Genomic DNA, 22,781 nt, shown 5'->3' with positions numbered 1-22,781 from the left:
TTCATATGTGTACTTTGTATAATGATGACCATCACATTCCACCATCCTTGCTAATCCCCTTCCCCCAGAATCTTACTCTTAATGTTAAATAGATTGTCATTATCATAGACCCAAAATATGATTTCTTATCTAGAAAATCTGAAGTTTTACACAAAACTACAGAACTTCCTTAATGACACATTTTCCCCTTTCATTTTAAGTGTCAGATTTGGTTGCTAGCCATCACTATTTTAAATTGCATAGACAACCAACTTTGTCATACCAAAAGAGTGAATACCTTGTTTCTAAAACTGATAATTATTCTTGTACAGGTTTTTAAAAGAATAGCTTTGAAATCATTGCAGACTCTCTCCATGGAAAAAAATTAATAGTGAAATTAACACTATTGTGAAGAATTTTTACTTGAGATAAGTGATTTGAAATTAGGACATCCCAGTCAGTAACTTCAAAATTTTTAAGACAAGTTTAAAAATTTTTAAGCTGCATGTAGTGGCACATGCCTATAATCCCAGCTACTTATGAGGCTGAAGCAGGAAGATCACACATTTAAGGTCAGCCTGGGCAACTTAGCAAGACCCTGTTTCAAAATAAAATTTTAAAAGGGCTAGTGATATTGTTCATTAGTAGGGTACCCCATAACCCTGGGTTTAATCCCCAGTACCACACACACACACACACACACACCAAAAAAAAGTAGTAACAGTTTCCATATTGTAATTTTGCTTGGAGAATTAGCTTAGAGACTCAACATTCTCTTTCTAGTAATTTGCTAATAAACACATTATTTTAACAACTTTCAGTTTTGATTATATTGAAGCAGGTGCATCCTAGAGGTTCTTCCTGCTTCAGCTAGTGATGAATCAGCAGTAGGCTAAAAACTATTGTTGCCAAAACCTTTTTGTCTAATTTTTGCTGTATAGTTTTATCACATGAAATAATTATTTCATACAAAAGTATAAGCTTGGTGAACTAGAATTTCTATAATAAGCTATTTGTTTTTTAAGACAAAATTTTCTATTATAGAAAAAAATAAATGTTCTTTTAAACCATCATATGCTATTTGATTTGAAATTCAGTTTACAAGCTGCAGTTCTATAGATTCTGTCTTTCCAAAGTAGATTTGGATCTAGTAGCAATGCATAGGAATGCCCTTTTCAGAAATCTGTATTCAGAATGACTTCTCACAGATTGTTGCTAAAGGATAATTTGCCTGTTCATTCCATTAGGGATAATTTCTTTAAAACATGGACAGTGATTACTAGGATGATGAATGACATCTGCATGGTGGTAAACCATTTGAAATTCATTTTATGTTTCATAACTTACTGAAAATATTTTTTAAATTACTATGTTAGGACATGCTCTTTTTTACACTAGAAAAGAAAGAGGGATGCTTTCCAACCTTTCAGAGAGAGAATGCCAAGAATAACAATAGCAGCTATGTGAACTCTTGAATTCTTATTACCTTAAATGAGAGGTATCATGTAAAAAATTTAGTGGGAGCTAGATTATGGTTTTTAAAAAAAAAACAACTCTGAACATATGGTAAGTGCTCTACCAAAATATTGTGGGATCACAGACAAGTATGTGTGTGATTAACTTGCATTGGGGAGCATTTTCATTGTATACTTTTATATTATTAAAGAAATTTTCATATACTCAGAAAAAAAAGGAGTTCTACTGAGCGGTGGAATTGTTTTCAGTTGTATTTTGCCTAATTTTTGCTCACTTGTTGGGCAGGAGTTTTATGGCACACTTTTCTAAGGTTTTATCTCAAAAGTTTAAGCTAGATCTGAATGTGAGTTGTGAGCTAATTATGCTCATTGTGTTGATTCAACCTCAGGTCCTAATCAAAATCAGCACTGGTCTATTATGTTCCCCTTTACCATTCATATATCATGTATCTTCACCTTCAAAATCTAAGAACTGAAAGCAACAGTATTGAATCCATGAATACCAAAATTGTAGTTCATGTTTTGATTTTATTTCTTTTCTTTCTAGCCTTGACTGCCATTGAAGGCACAGCACATGGGGAGCCTTGCCATTTCCCTTTTCTTTTCCTGGATAAAGAATATGAAGAATGTACATCAGATGGAAGAGAAGATGGCAGACTATGGTGTGCAACAACCTATGACTACAAGACAGATGAGAAGTGGGGCTTTTGTGAAAGTAAGTATTGCTCAACAGGAGGCATGTGCACATTGCTTTATGTTTAGGGCAACATCTTGAAGGCCTGTCTGTAACCATTCTTTTCTACCTTGGTGAGAAATGGCCAGCTGACCTGTTACAGCCTTAATGAATGGACTTCAGAACTAGATGCATGTGCTGCCTTTATTTTCAGACTACCACTCAGAAAGCTTATTACAGTCATGTCTTATGAAAAGGTTTTTAGTTTGTGTGCACAGGTAGTTCCATAAATACTTCAGGTAGGTTGCTGCATTAATAAACACAAAACATTTTTGGCAATAAAGGAAATAGACTGTTATGATGACAGTTAATAGTGATTAGAAGAAAACTAATGCCTTTTAAATATTTTGAGTGGAGTATTCTCTGCCAAGATAACATTTGACAAATATAGAATTTTAATCATACTAAGTATAAATAAATGTTATTATAAAGGGGCCAACCTCTACAGGCAAGCTATGTTTTCAGAAGAACTTTCTAACAGAAAATCTTGAGCAGAATCACTTTTAATGCCAAGTAACATTTTTAGCATAATGATTCTGATATAATATTTGTGTATTCCTAGGAAACAACATCAAATATAGTGCATCTTTGGGTATAGACCACTATGACTGGGAACTCCAGTTTAATACATCAGATTTTTCTATAGTACAAGAATTAATTTCTATTTGTTTAAATATCTTAATGAAGTATATGTCTTGATGATCTCTATTTTACAGTAACAAAATAATTTTTGAAAATTGTAATTTAACAATTCTGTGATTTTCAGTGTTTTAGTAGAGAATATGAAAAAAATTAAGGAACTTGAACATTAAATTTGGATCTGTATTTAATAAAAATCTAATTTTTCTTATGTATTTAAATACTTGTCTTTATAAAATATAGATTTCAGATAAGGCCTAAGGCCTATTATCCTTTGACTACAACAGCTTTTTTTTTTTTTTTAAGTTGTAGATGGACACAAGACCTTTATTTATTTTTATGTGGTACTAAGGATCCAACCAAGTGCCTCATACATGCAGAGCAAACACTCTGCCACTGAGTCATAATCCCAGTCCACAACAACAGCTTTTTTTGACAAGTGTTGTTATCTAGTTTCTTTGTGTTTTTATTTTAGCTGGCCTTGGAATATAATCTGAAATCTTTGTGGAGTTATTTATAAAATGTCAGCATTAATAACAGAATGTACAATTGAAAAGCAGCTTAGTAATGCTTTCTCTAAAAGAAAGTGATTTTTCAGTGGATTTTGTAGTTTTTAAGTCATGTCAGTAAAGTCCACTCACACTTATAACTAGTAAAAGATCATTTGTTGTGTTTGTATGACCTTCCCAAAGAAATAATAAATTCCTATATTTGATAAATAATTGGTATAGCATTAAAATCCATTTAAATGCATGTGACATTTTATTTTAGCTGAAGAAGAGGCTGCTAAGAGACGGCAAATGCAGGAAGCAGAAACGATGTATCTGACTGGAATGAAAATCCTCAACGGAAGCAATAAAAAAAGCCAAAAACGAGAGTAGGTAGCACTGTCAAGTTCATTTTTCTCCAGGAAAGCTATAATTGAGAAAAGTAGCCAAGTGCTTTTTTATGAAAACTGTATTGCCAGAGACCGAGATTTCATAAGTTCCCAGAAAATGACATGATTCATACACATTCATATTATGACTTTTATCAGATTTTAGTCTGTTTATATAAAAAGATTTTTAAGTATTGATCAAAGGAATGAACAATGAGAAAAGTGGAAATAACTGACTAAGGTTGTAAATAGTTTCTAAGAACTAAGAGTGCATATAATATTCAGTATTCAACATGACTTAAAACTAACAAAAGGAATTGTCATCAGGTATATTGTTTGTTTTTTGGTTTTGCTTTGGAATTTTCAACTGCAGTTAAATAATTTGCATTTTGAAAGAATATAAAAGAAGTAATTACATGCTAATATTTTGCTTTTCATTTTTGCTGATTGTTGTAGCCTATGCAGAGTCAAAAAGAAAATTGCAAAGCTATTATTGTATTGTTTATTGAACATTATCACATTACAATTCTTATTGCAAACTTTTGTAATAGATGTTTTAATAGACGTTTCTATAATTATTGTTAGTGTAACTAGACTATTCCAAGATACTCGGGTAATAGGGAGAACTGGTACCTTGTCAAAATATCCAGAAAGTTTTCTACATATATAAATAGCATGATTTATTAGAAATAATATCAGAAAATTTTGTATCATAAAATGACATTATTTATATTTCATTTTAATAGATTTTGTAAAAAATACTTTTAATAGCAGTTCCAAAACACTGCTAATTTGTTTTTTACTTGCTTATATTTAAAGAGCATATAGGTATCTTCAAAAGGCAGCAAGTATGAACCATACCAAGGCCTTGGAGAGAGTGTCATATGCTCTTTTGTTTGGTGATCACATAACACAGAATATCCAGGCAGCTAGAGAAATGTTTGAAAAGCTGACTGAGGAAGGCTCTCCCAAAGGACAAACTGTGAGTGCACTTTCAATAAAGAATCTCTCTGCACACAGCACTTGTTAATTTTAACAATAGTTTTCCCTCTATACCCTGATGTATTTTAACAAGACTGAAAGATAACTTTAAATACAAGTTTTTTGGCAGATTATTTCACCTATCTTATGTATTACTTTTCCTTAGAGTGAGAACACTTATGATTAGATTAGTAAAGGTGTTTTTGAGATTACATCTTGCCACAATGACATTTGTAGTTTTTCCAAATTAGGTATTTGGGGTAAAATTGGGAGTTCATAACCCACTTCAATCTAATGTATGAAATATGATATGTCAAGAGCTTTGTAATGTTGTGAACAACCAATAAAAAAAAAAACAAATTAGGTCTCAGAGAATGAAACATATAGGTTATTTTTTTCATCTGAAACTACTTACCCTTGCATTTTCACCAAAGTTGCAAAACTAAGAAAGTAAACATTACTTATGTACCACCGAGACCAGAGCATATTGTGTTAGAAGTAGGGACAGTTTATGCAGAATGTCCTACATCTGCATCTTAATAGTGTTCTTTTATTTCTGCATCCCCTATATTTCCTATAAATTGGATATTATAGCTAAAAGCTGATTAATTCAAGTAAAATGTTTTTGGCTAAACTACATTGTAGAGGATGTTCTATATTCAGATTGCATTACATTAGTTGATAATATAATATGTGTTAATGTTATCAATTAAAACATTAGTAATGCCAAGATTAACATCTGGGTTTAGAAAGCCATCACAGTTATTTAAACGTCTTTTTAACTCAGATTTATGCAACTGTGGGATTTGTCTAAAGATAAACCAAAATGTCTAATCACAGAATAAGTCTTATTTCAGACTATTTAAACAATAACAGGAAATGTAATCATTATTTTCTATATATCTTAATACCTAATGCATCTGTAGCTCTTTCTAATTCTCAGTTTAAAAAAGGTTATATTTTGATTTTTCCCCTTTGTTTCAAAGCTTTTTTTTCCCTTTATTAAACTAGTTTTTATAATATCATACATATATTACATATATTCTGTCTTTAGAGGCATTCTGTTCTCAAGAATGGTTTTACTTATAAAGCAACATTTTACTCTAATAATTGAACCCTACAATGACACAACAGTTTATACATTGCAAAGCATTCTTTCCATGGTAAATTCTAGGTGATGCAACTTGCAAAGCTCCAAAATCATAGTGGCTTGACACTACCAAGAGTTGTTTCTTGCTCACACCATGTTTGATAGAACTCCTACTTACATCACTCTTCCAAATGATGACTCCTGGTCATAGGCTATTTCCATCCTGTAGTTTCACCATCAGGATCATGGGTTTCCAAGCCATCATGAAGGAGAAAGAGATGGGAGAATCTCTGGAATACTTTTAAGGGCCAGTCCTAAAAATAGTTTCTATTCCTTCATGCCATGTCCCAGGTCCTACCTAACTATACAAGAGGCTGGAAAATATAGAGGAGCATATGGATTTTGATGAGCAGTAGCATTCCCTGCCGCACTTGCATTATAACTTTCATATCATGAAGGATGATTCATAGAAGGCAAAGAGTAGAACTTTACCAATGCATTGTGTTTTGTGGTTTTTCTTAGAAAATGGTAATATACTCTACCATTGCAGAGTGACCTTTCTCCATTGACTCTTTTCTGTCTTTTTATTCCTAGGATAGTTTTATCTTGGTAATCCCTTGTCCATATTCATAGAATATCTCACTCCATAGAGAGAGATGTATGTTGATGTAACAACATGAACGTTTTTTTGTCTTCATGATGGCTCTTCATGAAGATGAAGGAGAATCATATTTAACTGTGTTTGGCTTTGGTTTTCTAGTTATTTTATTAGATTGTCTTTAATATTCAGACTAAATTCTGACTTGTTTAAAGTTACATTGAATTGTGTCATTTAAAATCCTGAATACAAGCTGGACACAATGGTGCATGCCTGTAATCCCAGCATCTTGAGAGGCTGAGGCAGGAATATTGTGAGTTCAAAGCCAGCCTCAGCAATAGCAAGGCACTAAGCAACTCAGTGAGACCCTGTCTCCAAGTGAAATTCAAAATAGGGCTGGGGATGTGGCTCAGGGGCACTCATCCTGTAGCTTCACCATTAGGATCATGGGTTTCCGAGCCGTCCTGAAGGGGAAAGAGATGAGAAAATCTCTGGAATGCTTTTAAGGGCCAGTCCTAAAAACATCCCCAGCCCTATTTTGTATTTTACTTAGAGACAGGGTCTCACTGAGTTGTTTACTGCCTTGCTATTACTGAGGCTGGCTTTGAACTCTCGACATTCCTGCCTCATTTTTAACCAAAAAAAAATCCTGAATACATATCTGAGGCTCTTTAATTTCATTTTTATGAATACTTGCATTCAATTTGTTTAGCATTTAAAGACTCTTGCATTTTTTCATAGTGCATAGAATTGTGTCTGTCTTGGATAAGTTTTCACCAAAGAAAAAATTCTTATTTTCACCATTTTATTTCAGGCTCTTGGCTTTCTCTATGCCTCTGGACTTGGTGTTAATTCAAGTCAGGCAAAGGTAACACTATTCAAACTTTATTGTAGATTATAATTTGAAGTGAATAAATATATGCCTATATTCAGTCAAGTGTTATTTTTGTTCTCTCATAGGCTCTTGTGTATTATACATTCGGTGCTCTTGGCGGCAATCTAATAGCCCACATGGTTTTGGTAAGTAATGACTTCAGTAGAAGGCTAGTAGTGGTTTACAGTGCCCACAACTTTTCCATCCTTCAAGACTGAGATTTACTTAAAACCGTATATTCTGTTAAATATCCTTCACTTTCTTGTTAATGAAGATAACAAATTTAATCTCCATATGGATGAAAATTTGTCTGAGTTGGAATTGTCAGAATAATTTTTAGATTGGTTTATTGTAGATTTTGCATTTAATCTGACCAAGGATTTACTGTACAAAGAACAGTGTCCAATAAAAGACTTAAGAGTATCTCATTGTGTTACCAGAAAGCATTGGTCACTTAAATGACTTAGTGGTAAATATATAATCTTTACACCAAATTCTTTTTCTGCTCAGGTGCTTAATCTGCCTTTAACTATAAACTGACTTTAAGTCATATGACTTCATTTTTTTTTTCTTTTTGTAGTTGTAGATGGACAGAATGCCTTTATTTTATTTGTATATGGTGCTAAGGATTGAACCCACTGCCTTACATATGCTAGGCAGGCGCTCTGACACTGAGCTACACAGCCTCATCCCTCATATGACTTCTTATGCATGTTACTGTGTTTCAAATGAATATCAGTTAACTCTTGCAGGAATGTAAAGGATTGAATAAGTGGAAATGAGATTGAAAGTAGGGAAAGGATCTAGAGACTTGGTCATTTATGGGAAATGAGACTTAACAAAAAAGGAAAATGTAGTTTCCTAGCGAACTGGATAGATCCTAGATCATTTTACCTGTGTGTATTCAAAACTATTTAACTGTTTATTGGGATTCCAAATATGAATAATGTATAGTGCTTACCCTGAACAAGCTTTTAATCTAAAAAGGGAGACATAAGGAGGCCATTACAGTACTCTACACTGAATGTGAGAGAACACTGGTATTGAAAGGGAACAGGATTTACAGAGATATTTCTGAGGAAAGAATCAAAGTGTTTTTGCTTTTATGGATTTTTTTTTTTTTAGTAACATTTGTATTAAATAAATGGAAGAAGCAAAAGGCCACCATGCAGTGATGCAGTAAATACAGAGGGATAACAACCAGAGAAAAAGTGGTATTTGCAAGGGAATGTAAGCACATAAGCTGTGCGGGAAAATGGGAATCATACAAAAAGTGTGCCTAGGAGCTTCTAGTTCTGTAGGAAATAAAGTGGAAAACAAAGGTGATGCTCTAACTTTCTGAACATTTCTAATTTCAATCATGTTTTTTTCATTTGTGTAGTATATAGTAACATTTATTTCTCTAACAGTAGTTGAAAAGTTCCTTTCTGGTGAATTTTCAAGAAACATGAAACATTAAATTTTTTATATAGCAAATATATGTTAAATATTTTATAGAAACATTTAAAACATTAACTATATACATGTTATTATACAGTAATGCCCTAAGGATAATATTAAATAAGATTTAATTCTAAGAAATTTTCTCTTATGATTTAAGTGCACACATAAAGTTCATGGCATTTATTTTGATTGCTGTAGGGACTTTATTGCATAGTTCCGAACTATAGTGTGCTTGTTGGAGTTGCTAAATAAAGGACCTTAGAACTTAAAACTGAGGATTAAGTAAGATGGTAATGTACTTTGATCAAAAGACAGCAGAATTACATTCTGAGTGTGCTTAGCTTTGTTTGTTCCAAGAAAAATGTCACTGAATCATTTGAAACTTCTGTCCTCTCACTTAAAGGTGTCTTTCAGGGTTACAGGTACTGGGCTGGCATTGGAGTCCTCCAGAGTTGTGAATCTGCACTGACCCATTATCGTCTTGTTGCAAATCATGGTAGCTATTTTTTTCCTTTCACCTTCCAGGAAAAAAAAAATTAAATTTAAATACATTTATTTTTATTGTAGTATTTGAAATTTCATGAATGGCTGTCTTAAGTGAATTCATTCTTAAACCTAGTTGATTGAGAAATATTTCTTAAGAATTTTGATTTGTCTTCCACTTTTTAAATATTTTGTGGGGGAAATAGGTCTGATTTATTAATTGATGACTATTTTGTAATGTGTAGACCGCTATAGAAACAGTTTCTTTAAAATCATGTTTGGCAACTGGAATCCTTCTGACTTTCCTTTCTGTTCTTACTTTGTCCTCCTATTTCAGTTGCTAGTGATATCTCACTAACAGGAGGCTCTGTGGTACAGAGAATACGGCTACCTGATGAAGTAGAAAACCCAGGAATGAACAGTGGAATGTTAGAAGAAGATTTGATTCAGTATTACCAGTTCCTAGCTGAAAAAGGTGATGTACAAGCACAGGTATGTGTTTATACATCTCATGGAATATCTGATTAATATTTTAATATGGGGAGGAGAGGCAAGCATTTACTTCTATAAGTAGCGTTCTCATCACTCTGAGCAGTTACTTGCTACGTATTTGAGTCACATAAGGAACATTAAAAGAAATACTAAGGGTCCCACACTATGAAAAGATTTCATTTGGGTTTATCTAGGATGGGGCCTAGGTATTGACAGGTTCCTAAAAGCTGGCCATATGACTTGCCCCATGCCCCACAGTGGGAAATCACTGCTTGAATGGAGCAGCATTGACCCTGATGATGAGGCTTTTATTGGAATCAATAAGAACAAACACTGTCAGTTTCCCTAAACAAGAAGTCTCCAGAAGCTCTATAGAGCTATTTACTATTTATTTATGCTTCATGGGGGTTTTATTTATTTATTTATTTATTTGTCAGTGGACCTTTAATTTATTTATTTATTTATTTATTTATATATATGTGGTGCTGAGAATTGAACCCAGTGCCTCACACATGCCAGGCAAGTGTTCTATCACTGAGCCACAACCCAGCCCTCATGGTTTATTTTGATGATAGTAAAATAAAAAGAACTTTAGCATCTGTCTTTTACCTATTACAGTTGTAGTTATTTCTGATTTAGAACATATAGAAATAAGTAGTAGATGCTTATTAAGAACAATTAGTTTAAGGCTAATGGAAGGAAGTCTTAAATTGCTTAAGTTGTTAAAAAAAGAAAAAAAAAAAACTATAGTGAAAAGTAGATCCAAATCTTAGCTCATGGAAATTGTTACAAAATTATCTTGTCTGATTAAGCATCTTTCTTTAAAAATGATATATTTTAGCTTAAATTTTCTGTTATATTTACTTTATCTTTATTTTCCATGTTTCCTTATGTCTACTTTCTTTCCCTCTTGGTTTGAGTGTTGTTTGCTGTTGTATCTCTTCTGCTCCACTAGCATGGTAGTTGGACATTCTTTGGGCACTCTTCTATCCTAAGCATGTAACTTGCATCCTAAGCACTTTTAACCATTGGCTAGGACACCACCAAATTCTTATAGCACTCTGTGTTTATATTATATATATTTTTAAATTCACAAGGTATTGTTTTATACAGTTCATATCAATTTAAATGTATTCGTACATTTGCCTTTTCATTGCATTATTTATTATTGTATCTCTGCACTTCACAGATATTTGCTCTACTTAGCTAGAAATCACCCTCTATTGCCTTTTAGCATGTTCACTGGGGATAAAATTAAGTTTTAATCTGTCTGCAAATACCTTTATTTCACTCCCACTTCAGAAGGATACTTTGTAATTTAAAGAGTAACTTTTAGCTCTTAGAAAATTTAGGTTGATAATTAATATATAAATAGCAAATTAGATAATGATGTGAATTATTAGATAATTATATTTTTTATTAATTTTAGAGTAATATCAGGATTTAAGACTAAATGTGTAGTTTTTGTTTTGTTTTCTTTTGGGTTTTTTTGTACTAGGAATTGAACCCAGGGGTGCTCTACTACTGAGCTACACCCTCAGTTCATATATTTATTTATTTATTTATTTTGAGGCAGGGTCTCAATAAATTGCCTTAAATTTGAAAATCATCCTGCCTCAGCCTCCCTTTAGCTGGGATTACAGGTGTGCGCCACTATGCAGTTTAAATGTCTAGTTTTTTGAGTTAGGAACAGAAGCTTTTTAATCACCAAATAGTTTCTGGTTGGTCTAATGTTGATAAATTATATGCTAGTTGCTACCACCTGCTTTTGCCTTATTTTCACTGATTTTCAGGTTGGTCTGGGACAACTGCATCTGCATGGAGGGCGTGGAGTAGAACAAAATCATCAGGTAACTACCCTGTTCCTGTGGCTTTACACCTCACCTTGTAGCAAGAAATCATGCTCCAGAAGTATTTTTTGCTAGTCAGTGCCAATATCAAGCTTGTGTCTTTTAAATACATATCATAAATAAGCTTTCAGGATCTACCTAATCCCTGAGGAAGCAAAAGAATAAAAATGTAAATATGCCTCAGTAGCTATGGGATTGGAGATAAGATTGCTTGTAGAGAATGTAAAATAAGAACAGAGTAAAAAATGAGCCCTGAAAAATTTAAATGTTTAAAAAGTCAACTGATAGGGGCTGGAGCTGGAGCTCAATGGCAGAGTACTTGCCTAGCACATCTGAGGCACTAGATTCAATTCTTAGCATCACAATAAATAAATAAATAAATAAATGAAGTAAAGTCATTCTGTCCATCTACAATTACAAAAAAAAAATTTAAGTCAGCTGATAGAATAAAAATCAACAAAGAAGACTTAGATGGCACAGGTAGAGAGTTAGGAAGAAAACCAGGAGAGTGGCATCTTGTAAGCCAAGCTAAAAGAGTGTTTCAGAACAGGAAGGAGCATGTGTGGACTATGCCAAATGCTACAAAGAGGTGGAATAAGATGAGGGGAAATTTTTATTGGTAATAATATGAAGATCATTGGTGGCTTATAGGCTTTCTTTCTGAAGTACTATGGATGGAAGGCAATTAAAACGGATTGTAGAATGGATTAGAGTGCCTATAGACAGTTAATTTGAGAAGCTTGGTTATGAAGCAAAATGGCTACCAGGAGAAAAATTGGAGAGCTGAAAGATGCATCTTATGTGTTTGGGGTTGATTTGAAGGGGAAAGGATCAGAAAGAGGGTTAGAGTAAATCAGCAAGAGAGAGAAGGAATAATCAGTGCTACAAGGTCCTTGACAAAAATGGCCAGTATAGTTGACAGTGGTGATGAGGGATTTCTACAGATGCCAGTATGTTTAGTTATAATTTTAGGTAGTATCCGGAATTTTTCTCTAAATAGTATAAAAGGAAATTATATTTCTTTAAAGAACTATGAAAATACACTCCATACCTTGTAAAGACCTCTTAGGTTATCAGTAGTGAGGTAGATAAATAAGTGAGCTTCAGTCAGGTGTTTTTAGGTAGGCTATTTACAAACATTACCAGTAAATAACACAAGTCTTCTTGGGTCTGAAGTTTAAGGAACACAAGAAATTTCTTGTAGCTATAATTATAAAGTGATTTAAAGATAAATAATACCTTGATGTAGCTATCAGGTGAAATAAAACTTCTGGATGCACAGATTTTCATTTTGATATATTGAAAACTAGGTGTTCTTGCTGTTAAAGCCACTGTGATATAACAAATTTTGTTTGTTTTAGTGTTCCTGAAATAATATGCTTTGGCTAAAATAGATTCTATTAAAAACTAATTATTTTCATAAATTCTTATCTCACAGAGAGCATTTGACTACTTCAATTTAGCAGCTAATGCTGGCAATTCACATGCTATGGCCTTCTTGGGAAAGGTACTGTACATTCTGTGAATTTGTTATGTAACAGTAAGAGGTGTTTGCATAGTAAACACATACTATATTCAGGAGCTACTATTTACCAAAAATAAATTGAAAATAAATTCTCCAATATAAATAAATAAATTGTCCAGTGCTGAGGGTGTTGTATCTTAAGATAAGTGCTATTCTGAGGCCTTTTCTTAGGCAGCTTAAACATCCTGTATCATTTGTTCATCAGTATGTTAATTCCATGTTGAAATTAGCTATCATTATCAGAGCACCTACTTTGTGTTTCTTATGTGCAACAATAGGGAATTTATCCTTTATCCATACATTTTTGCTAAGACCATCACAGTTTCCTGTTGGCCTTCATGCTGAATAGAGACAGAGTTTGTTGGAATTTATCTGCAGGCCTTTTGATTATCTTAAGTATGACAGTCATGACCCACCTGTCAATTGAGTTCTTTTTTTCAGCAAGGCAACATTTTTATCTAAAGACTTAATAATTGATTCCATGTCATGAGCTGTATCAAAACTTTTATTATTTTGAAAATTAACACACTATAAACTAATGGGTATTTTCAGTGGAACCAAATCTAAAGTAAGGAAGTTCAGATAGACTATATCACAAAGACTTTTACAGATAGGAAGATCTCAGCAGCCACATGATCACAACTGGAAAGTTTATATTTAAATATTCCAACATTGTAGCGTAGAAATTGGTATTTCTCCAACTGTTTTTGTTAGGCATTTAAGAACTTGTCACTCTCTAGCCCTTTTGGCTCTTGCTCTGAATTACTAATTAACCCTTTCTCAAAAAAGGAAAAAAATCCTTTATTTGTTATTTTCTTAATGTTTACATGGATAAAAAACATCCTTGGCCATTCTGTTTTCCTTTCTCTTGGCTTTTTATTCTGTTCCATATATGATTTTTAATGTTTACTGTGTTAAAACTTTTTAAATAACCTTCTAGTTATTTCTTGAATGCTGAACAAGGACCCATCATTTAGCTTATCCACGGGAAAGCAATGGGTGAGGAGAGGGAGGAGTAGACACTACTGACAATCTCCTTGTCCTTGTTCAGTCACTCATCTTATCCCAAAGGTTCAGCTTCCCTGAGTAGAATGAGAAGGAAGATTCACCTAAACGTTAAAAGATTTCTTCTCTTGAGATGGATCTTTGAGCAGATGTTATGTATTCATATTCATAGATAAATCATAAATTTGATATGACACCAACTATACAGAAATATTAAAATGTTAGCACTTAAGAGTTCGCATTTAATTCTAATATCTTATAGGGGATTCTAAACTTTGTGAAGAGATTTTATGTGACCTAATAGAAACCAAAGTGAGATAAGAGAAAATTATAATTGGGAGAGGGTGTTTTAGTCAGCTTTTTCACCACTGTGACTAAAAGACCCACCAGAACAATTGTAGAGGAGGAAAGGTTTCAGAGGTCTTGCCCATAGAAGGCTAACTTCATTGCTCCAGGCTCGAGGTAAGGCTGAACATCATGGTGGGTGCATGTGACAGAGGGAAACAGCTCACATGTTGATCACAAAGCAGAGAGAGAGAGTCTTCATTCTCCAGATACAAAATATATGCCCCATAGCCAAGCCCCCAATGAACCACTTCCTCCAGCCACACTCCATCTGCCTCCAGTTACCACTCAAGTTAATCCCATTAGGGATTAGTTTACAGATTAGGTTAAGGCTATAACCCGATAATTTCTTCTCCAAACCTTCTTGCATTGTCTCACATGTGAGATTTTGGGGAGACACCTTACATACAAACCATAACAGAGGGTTATAGCTCTAAATAAAAACTGGGGTATGTTTTCCAGATGTATTCAGAAGGAAGTGATATTGTACCTCAGAGTAATGAGACAGCTCTTCACTACTTTAAGAAAGCTGCTGACATGGTAAGATTTAATGATTTTTGTTTTAAAATGTGTGCTATATTGTTAATGTTTAATAAATAAGTTTATTATATTGAAGGATTAATCATAACTATTCATGCCATAAGTTGATTAAAAGTGCCTATGTCAGTATAATTCATGTGAATGTATTAACTAGACAAAGCCTTCCCAATAAGAAGTAATTTTTAATATTTTAATATATAACTATATTGTTAAATATTAATTCTATTTAAATTTCTTTGAGAAGTTTTCCTGATCAGGGAAATCTTGATTATTCACATTGGAATTGGGAGTTATATAATCTACCTTATTTGTACTGCAACTTGAAGTTTAAAAACTTACATAATTGGATTCATTTGATAATCATAATACATAGATTAAGCTTTCTTTAACCCAAGGAAAACTGCACATGAATACCTGAGACCCTGGGTGCCTCTGGCATGCACATTTCCTTCTCTGTCAACTGCATGTCACTCTACTAGATGTCAATTGAGTGCTTCCCAGAGGAGCACTGTGACTCCTTTTTTAAGATGTCTTTTATTGCTGTAGGTTCTGGGTGGATTCTAGATTATTGTCCTTTGAGTCTCAAAACCATGATTAAGTTAGTTCCATGACATATTGTTATTATATGATATTCTTTCTTTTTGTGGTGCTGGGGATTGAATTCAGGGCCTTGTGTATACTAGGCAAGTGCTCTACCACTCAGCTACATCCCCAGTATTATATGACTGTTGACTGTACCCTATGACATCATCCTTCTTTATGGGGTAAAAAGTTAGTGATGAAAAACTACCACAAAGGTGTGACCTTTTAGCTGGGTGCAGTGGCACATGCCTATAATCCCAGTGGCTCATGAGGCTGAGACGGGAGGTTTGCGAGTTCAAAGCCAGCCTCAGCAGTGGTGAGGCACTAAGCAACTCACACCCTGTCTCCAAATAAAATACAAAATAGTGCTGGATATGCGGCTCAGTGGTCGAGTGTCCCTGAGTTCAATCCCCAGTACCCAAAAAAGAAGACCTTTTAATTCTGAATGATTTTTTCCTTTGTAAGCAAATTATTGATAGTCCCCAAATATCTAAAAGTCAGCCTTATGATTAGTCTGATGAGAGGGAGAAAGATTGTTTCGAAATGAAAACTGTTAAGACATGTTTTGAATGTGCTTGAAAATAATTTATTTTATACTTATTTATTCTTGCCTATTTTTAGTGAATTCTTTTTGCTTTTGTCTGATTTCTCTCCTTCGCAGGGCAACCCAGTTGGACAGAGTGGTCTTGGAATGGCCTATCTCTATGGGAGAGGTGTTCAAGTTGTAAGTGTTCTATCTGGCATTCTGACTTTAATAAGCAATCAGCTGATAAAGGAAATATTTCTTAACTAGCCCAGTCAGCCCATGTGAGACTGTTCCATGGTAACCAGATCTCAGCCTTCCTTTTCTTTTTGTCGCTGAATTTGGCTCACACCCCAGCTTGACTGTCTTCTGAGCATGGCTTCATCTCTGACACTGTCTTAAGGGGCGAAGTGTTTCATTCTTCATGTCTGCTCTCTACCCTATTCACTTTTCCCATTTCTGCAGGACTTAGGCCTCCCCCTTATCATTTTCTTTATTTAAATCTAAGAAAATGCTTAAGTCTCTTGTTTTGGAGAGGGAAAACTCCTCATTCTGCCTTTTGCTCCTTCTACCTACCACCTCTCCTCTGCAAATAATGAATTTTACTAAACTACTACCATCACTCTTCAGTCTTTTTGATTTATTTCTGGTTTCTAATTTGAATTAGTTTCTCTATTGATTGACTATTCTTTTAGCGTAGTTCCTTCCTTTGCAGGTTTTCACTTATTTTTCATTTCTTCTTCATGAAATATCTTTATTGAGTATATTTTGTAATGCAGACTTTCTAGTTGTGATTTCTTTTAACTTTTGTTCATCATAAAAGGTTTTTATTTCATCATCAATTCTGAAGTTTAATTTTGCTGGGTATAGTATTCTAGACTTGCATCCAATTTCTTTTAGAGCTTAGTATATATTATTCCAAGACCTCCTATCTTTGAGGGTCTGGGTTGAGAGATCAGCTGAGATCTGAATTGGTTTACTTCTAAACATTATGTGTCGTTTTTCTCTGGCAGCCTATAAAATTCTATCCTTATTCGGTGTATTAGGCATTTTCATAATAATGTGCCTTGGTGTGAGTCTGCTGTGATTTTGTATATTTGTGGTCCTAAGCCTCCTGTATTTGATTTTCTATTTCCTTCTTTAAGTTTGGGAAATTTTCTGATATTATTTCATTGAAGAGATTGTGTATTCCTTTCATTTACACCTCTGAGTCTTTATCCCAATAAATGTTAAATTTGGTCTATTTAGTTTATCATGTATTTCTTATAAGTTCTGTTCATGTTCTCTTAACATCTTTTCTCCATGATCAAATTTGTTTTCTTTTTTTTTCTTTTTTTTTTTATTGGTTGTTCACAACATTACACAGCTCTTGACATATCATATTTCATACATTAGTAGTAGTCCATGAAGGTATTTCTATTCATTATGTCTTATCTAATTTCTAGGATGTGTTGTAGCTTCAGTGTATATATCTTATGCTTTTTTTTTGTTAAACTTGTTATTCCTCAGTATTTTTTATACTACTACAAATAAGTTGTCTTAATTTCATTTTCAGATTTTTCATTGCTAGTGTATAGGGAAACATAATTGATTTTTAAATATTAGTCTTGTGTTCCACAGGTTTGCTGTACTCATTTATTAGTTCTAAAAATTTTCTTTTTTTTATTGGTTGTTCAAAACATTACAAAGCTCTTGACATATCATATTTCATACATTAGATTCAAGTGGGTTATGAACTCCCATTTTTACCCCAAATACAGATTGCAGAATCACGTCGGTTACACATCCACAATTTTACATAATGCCCTATTAGTAACTGTTGTATTTTGCTACCTTTCCTATCCTCTACTATCCCCCTTCCTCTCCCCTCCCACCTTCTCTCTCTACCCCATCTACTGTAATTCATTTCTCTCCTTGTTTATTTTCCCATTCCCCTCACAATCTCTTATATATAATTTTGTATAGCAATGAGGGTCTCCCTCCATTTCCATGCAGTTTCCCTTTTCTCTTCCTTTCCCTCCCACCTCATGTCTCTGTTTAATGTTAATCTTTTCTTCCTGCTCTTCCTCCCTACTCTGTTCTTAGTTGCTCTCATTATATCAAAAAAGACATTTGATATTTTTTAGGGATTGACTAGCTTCACTAAGCATAATCTGCTCTAGTGCCATCCATTTCCCTGCAAATTCCATGATTTTGTCATTTTTTAGTGCTGCGTAATACTCCATGGTGTATAAATGCCACATTTTTTTTATCCATTCATCTATTGAAAGGCATCTGGGTTGGTTCCACAGTCTAGCTATTGTGAATTGTGCTGCTATGAACATCAATGTGGCAGTATCCCTGTAGCATGCTCTTTTAAGGTCTTCAGGGAATAGTCCGAGAAGGGCAATAGCTGGGTCAAATGGTGGTTCCATTCCCAGCTTTCCCAGGAATCTCCATACTGCTTTCCAAATTGGCCGCACCAATTTGCAGTCCCACCAGCAATGTACAAGTGTACCCTTTTCTCCACATCCTCGCTAGCACTTGTTGTTGTTTGACTTCATAGTGGCTGCCAATCTTACTGGAGTGAGATGGTATCTTAGGGTGGTTTTGATTTGCATTTCTCTGACTGCTAGAGATGGTGAGCATTTTTTCATGTACTTGTTGATTGATTGATTGATTGTATGTCCTCCTCTGAGAAGTGTCTGTTCAGATCCTTGGCCCATTTGTTGATTGGGTTATTTGTTATCTTATTGTCTAATTTTTTGAGTTCTTTGTATACTCTGGATATTAGGGCTGTGTCTGAAGTGTGAGGAGTAAAGATTTGTTCCCAGGATGTAGGCTCCCTATTTACCTCTCTTATTGTTTCTCTTGCTGAGAAAAAACTTTTTAGTTTAAGTAAGTCCCATTTGTTGATTCTTGTTAATAACTCTTGTGCTATGGGTGTCCTATTAAGGAATTTGGAGCCCGACCCCAGAATATGTAGATCGGAGCCAACTCTTTCTTCTATCTGACACAGAGTCTCTGATTTGATATCAAGCTCCTTGATCCATTTTGAGTTAACTTTTGTGCATGGCGAGAGAAAGGGATTCAGTTTCATTTTGTTGCATATGGATTTCCAGTTTTCCCAACACCATTTGTTGAAGATGCTATCCTTCCTCCATTGCATGCTTTTAGCCCCTTTATCAAATATAAGATAGTTGTAACTTTGTGGATTAGTCTCTGTGTCCTCTGTTCTATACCCGCCTGTTTTGGTACCAGTACCATGCTGTTTTTGTCACTATTGCTCTGTAATATAGTTTGAAATCTGGTATCGCTATACCGCCTGATTCACACTTCCTGCTTAGAATTGCTTTTGCTATTCTGGGTCTTTTATTTTTCCATATGAATTTCATGATTGCTTTATCTATTTCTACAAGAAATGCCTTCGGGATTTTGATTGGCATTGCATTAAACCTATAGAGAACTTTTGGTAATATCGCCATTTTGATGATGTTAGTTCTGCCTATTCATGAACAGGATATATTCTTCCATCTTCTAAGATCTTCTTCTACTTCTCTCTTTAAGGTTCTGTAGTTTTCATTGTATAAATCTTTCACCTCTTTTGTTAGGTTGATTCCCAAGTATTTTATTTTTTTTGAGGATATTGTGAATGGAGTGTTTTTCCTCATTTCCGTTTCAGAAGATTTGTCGCTGATATACAGAAATGTCTTTGATTTATGCGTGTTGATTTTATATCCTGCCACTTTGCTGAATTCATTTATTAGTTCTAGTAGTTTTTTGGTAGACCCTTTTGGGTCTTCTAGGTATAGAATCATGTCATTCGCAAATAGTGATAATTTAAGTTCTTCTTTCTATTTTTAATGCCTTTAATTTCTTTCGTCTGTCTAATTGCTCTGGCCAGTGTTTTGAGAACTATATTGAATAGAAGTGGTGATAGAGGGCATCCCTGTCTTGTTCCAGATTTTAGAGGGAATGCCTTCAATTTTTCTTCATTCAGAATGATGCTAGCCTGAGGCTTTGCATACATAGCTTTTACAATGTTGAGGTAAGTTCCTGTTATCCCTAGTTTTTCTCATGTTTTGAACATAAAGGCATGCTGTACTTTGTTGAATGCTTTTTCTGCGTCTATCGAGATGATCATATGGTTCTTATCTTTGAGTCTATTGATGTGGTGAATAACATTTATTGATTTCCATATATTGAACCATTCTTGCATCCCAGGGATGAATCCCACTTATCATGGTGCACAATTTTTTGATGTGCCTTTGTATCCGATTCGCCAGAATTTTATTGAGGATTTTTGCATCTAGGTTCATCAGAGATTTTGGTCTGTAGTTTTCTTTGAGGTGTCTTTGTCTGGTTTCGGAATCAGGGTGATGTTGGCCTCATAGAATGAATTTGGAAGAGCTCCCTCTTTTTCTATTTCCTGAAATAACTTGAAAAGTATTGGTATTAATTCCTTCTTTAAAGGTTTTGTAAAACTCTGCTGTATACCCATCCGGTCCTGGGCTTTTCTTGGTTGGTAGTCTTTTGATTGCTTCTTCTATTTCATCCATTGATATTGGTCTCTTCAAATTGTGTGTATCCTCCTGACTCAGTCTGGGCAAATCATATGACTTAAGAAATTTATCGATGTCTTCCCTATCTTCTATTTTATTGGAATATAGGTTTTCAAAATAATTTCTAATTGTCTTCTGTATTTCTGTAGCATCTGTTGTGATATTGCCTTTTTCATCCCGTATGTTAGTAATTTGAGTTCTCTCTCTTCTTCTCTTTGTTAGCATGGCTAAGGGTCTGTCGATCTTATTTTTTCGAAGAACCAACTTTTAGTTTTGTTAATTTTTTCAATAGTTTCTTTTGTTTCAATTTCATTGATTTCTGCTCTGATTTTAATTATTTCTTGCCTTCTGCTACATTTGCTGTTGTTTTGCTCTTCCTTTTCTAGGGCTTTGAGATGAAGTGTGAGCTCATTTATTTGTTGATTTTTCCTTTTTCTGAGGAATGACCTCCAGGCGATGAATTTCCCTCTTAAAACTGCTTTCATTGTGTCCCATAGATTCCGATATGTTGTGTCTGTATTGTCATTTATCTCTAAGAATTTTTTGATTTTCTCCTTTATGTCTTCTGTAACCCATTGATCATTCAGTAACATATTGTTCATTTTCCATGTGATGTAGGATTTTTCCTTTCTTCTTTTATAATTGATTTTCAGTTTCATTCCATTATGATCAGATAAAATGCATGGTATTATCTCCACCCCTTTATATTTACTGAGGGTTGCCCAATGGCATAATATATGGTCTATTTGTGAGAAGGATCCATGTGCTACTGAGAAAAAAGTATATCCACTTGATGATGGTTGATATATTCTATATATGTCAGTTAAGTCTAGGTTATTGATTGTGATATTGAGTTCTGTAGTTTCTTTATTCAACTTTTGTTTGGAGGATCTGTCCAATGGTGAGAGAGGTGTGTTGAAGTCACCCATAATTATTGTGTTGTGGTCTATTTGATTCTTGAACTTGAGGAGAATTTGTTTTATGAACGTCGCAGCACCATTATTTGGTGCATAAATATTGATAATTGTTATGTTTTGTTGGTGAATGGTTCCTTTTAACAATATATAATGTCCTTCCTTATCCCTTTTGATTAACTTAGTCTTGAAGTCGATTTTATTCGATATGAGGATGGACAGCCCTGCTTGCTTACGAGGACCATGTGCGTGGTATATTTTTTCCCAACCTTTCACCTTCAGCCTATGTATGTCTTTTCCAATCAGATGTGTCTCCTGGAGGCAGCATATTGTTGGATTTGTTTTTTTAATCCATGTTACCAGCCTATGTCGCTTTATTGGAGATTTTAAGCCATTAACGTTTAGAGTTACTATTGATATATGGTTTGTACTTCCAGCCATGTTTGATTATTTATCTTTTTTTTTTTCTAATTTAGTTTGTTTCTCCAGGATTAGCTTTCCCCTCTTCCTCTGTCCTTACCGAGGCACTTCCCACTGATGGTTTTGGTTATTGTTTTTCGTATCTTCCTCGTGTAGTGTTTTGCTCAAGACGCTTTGCAATGCTGGTTTTCTGGCTGCAAATTCTTTTAGCTTCTGTTTATCATAAAAGATTTTTATTTCGTTGTCATACCTGAAGCTTAATTTTGCTGGATACAGAATTCTTGGTTGGCATCCATTGTCTTTCAGTGTTTGAAATATGTTGTTCCAGGATCTTCTTGCTTTCAGCGTCTGTGGTGAAAAATCCGTTGTTAACCTTATTGGTTTACCCCTGAATGTAATCTGCCTCCTTTCTCTTGTAGCTTTTAATTTTTTCTCTTTGTTCTATATGTTGGATATCTTCATAACAATGTGTCTTGGCGTTGGTCTACTGTGATTTTGTGTGCTCGGTGTCCTATATGCATCTACAATTTGTATGTTCGTTTCCTTTTTTATTTCTGGAAAGTTTTCTGTAATTATTTCATTCAGCAGGTTACTCATTCCCTTGGTTTGAATCTCTGTGCCTTCCTCTATCCCAATGACTCTTTTAAATTTGGTTTTTTTATGTTATCCCATATCTCTTGGATGTTTTTCTCGTGATTTTTAACCAGCCTTTCTGAGTTGGCTAGACTCTTTTCAAGATGATATATTTTGTCTTCATTATCTGACGTTCTGGCTTCTACTTGCTCCACTCTGTTAGTGATACTCTCATTTGAGTTTTTAATTTGGTTTATAGTTTCTTTCATTTCTAGAATTATTGTTTGATTTTTTTATAA

General features: G+C 34.1%; 1 protein-coding gene across 1 annotated transcript in view; it reads left to right on the top strand.

Moving 5' to 3' along the window:
• Positions 1–22,781, top strand: part of Sel1l (SEL1L adaptor subunit of SYVN1 ubiquitin ligase) — a 65,845-nt gene that overhangs the window by 24,526 nt on the left and 18,538 nt on the right. Inside the window, exons 4-14 of the mRNA XM_005321293.4 lie at positions 2,002–2,169; positions 3,598–3,703; positions 4,523–4,685; positions 7,187–7,240; positions 7,333–7,392; positions 9,104–9,185; positions 9,510–9,664; positions 11,458–11,514; positions 12,953–13,021; positions 14,852–14,929; positions 16,173–16,235. Of these exons, the coding sequence (XP_005321350.1) occupies positions 2,002–2,169; positions 3,598–3,703; positions 4,523–4,685; positions 7,187–7,240; positions 7,333–7,392; positions 9,104–9,185; positions 9,510–9,664; positions 11,458–11,514; positions 12,953–13,021; positions 14,852–14,929; positions 16,173–16,235 (1,055 nt within the window). The remainder of the gene's footprint in view (positions 1–2,001; positions 2,170–3,597; positions 3,704–4,522; positions 4,686–7,186; positions 7,241–7,332; positions 7,393–9,103; positions 9,186–9,509; positions 9,665–11,457; positions 11,515–12,952; positions 13,022–14,851; positions 14,930–16,172; positions 16,236–22,781) is intronic.

Source organism: Ictidomys tridecemlineatus, chromosome 5 (assembly GCF_052094955.1).
Source record: "Ictidomys tridecemlineatus isolate mIctTri1 chromosome 5, mIctTri1.hap1, whole genome shotgun sequence".
Taxonomy (NCBI): Eukaryota; Metazoa; Chordata; class Mammalia; order Rodentia; family Sciuridae; genus Ictidomys; species Ictidomys tridecemlineatus.
This window is presented reverse-complemented; position numbering and strand designations above follow the sequence as displayed.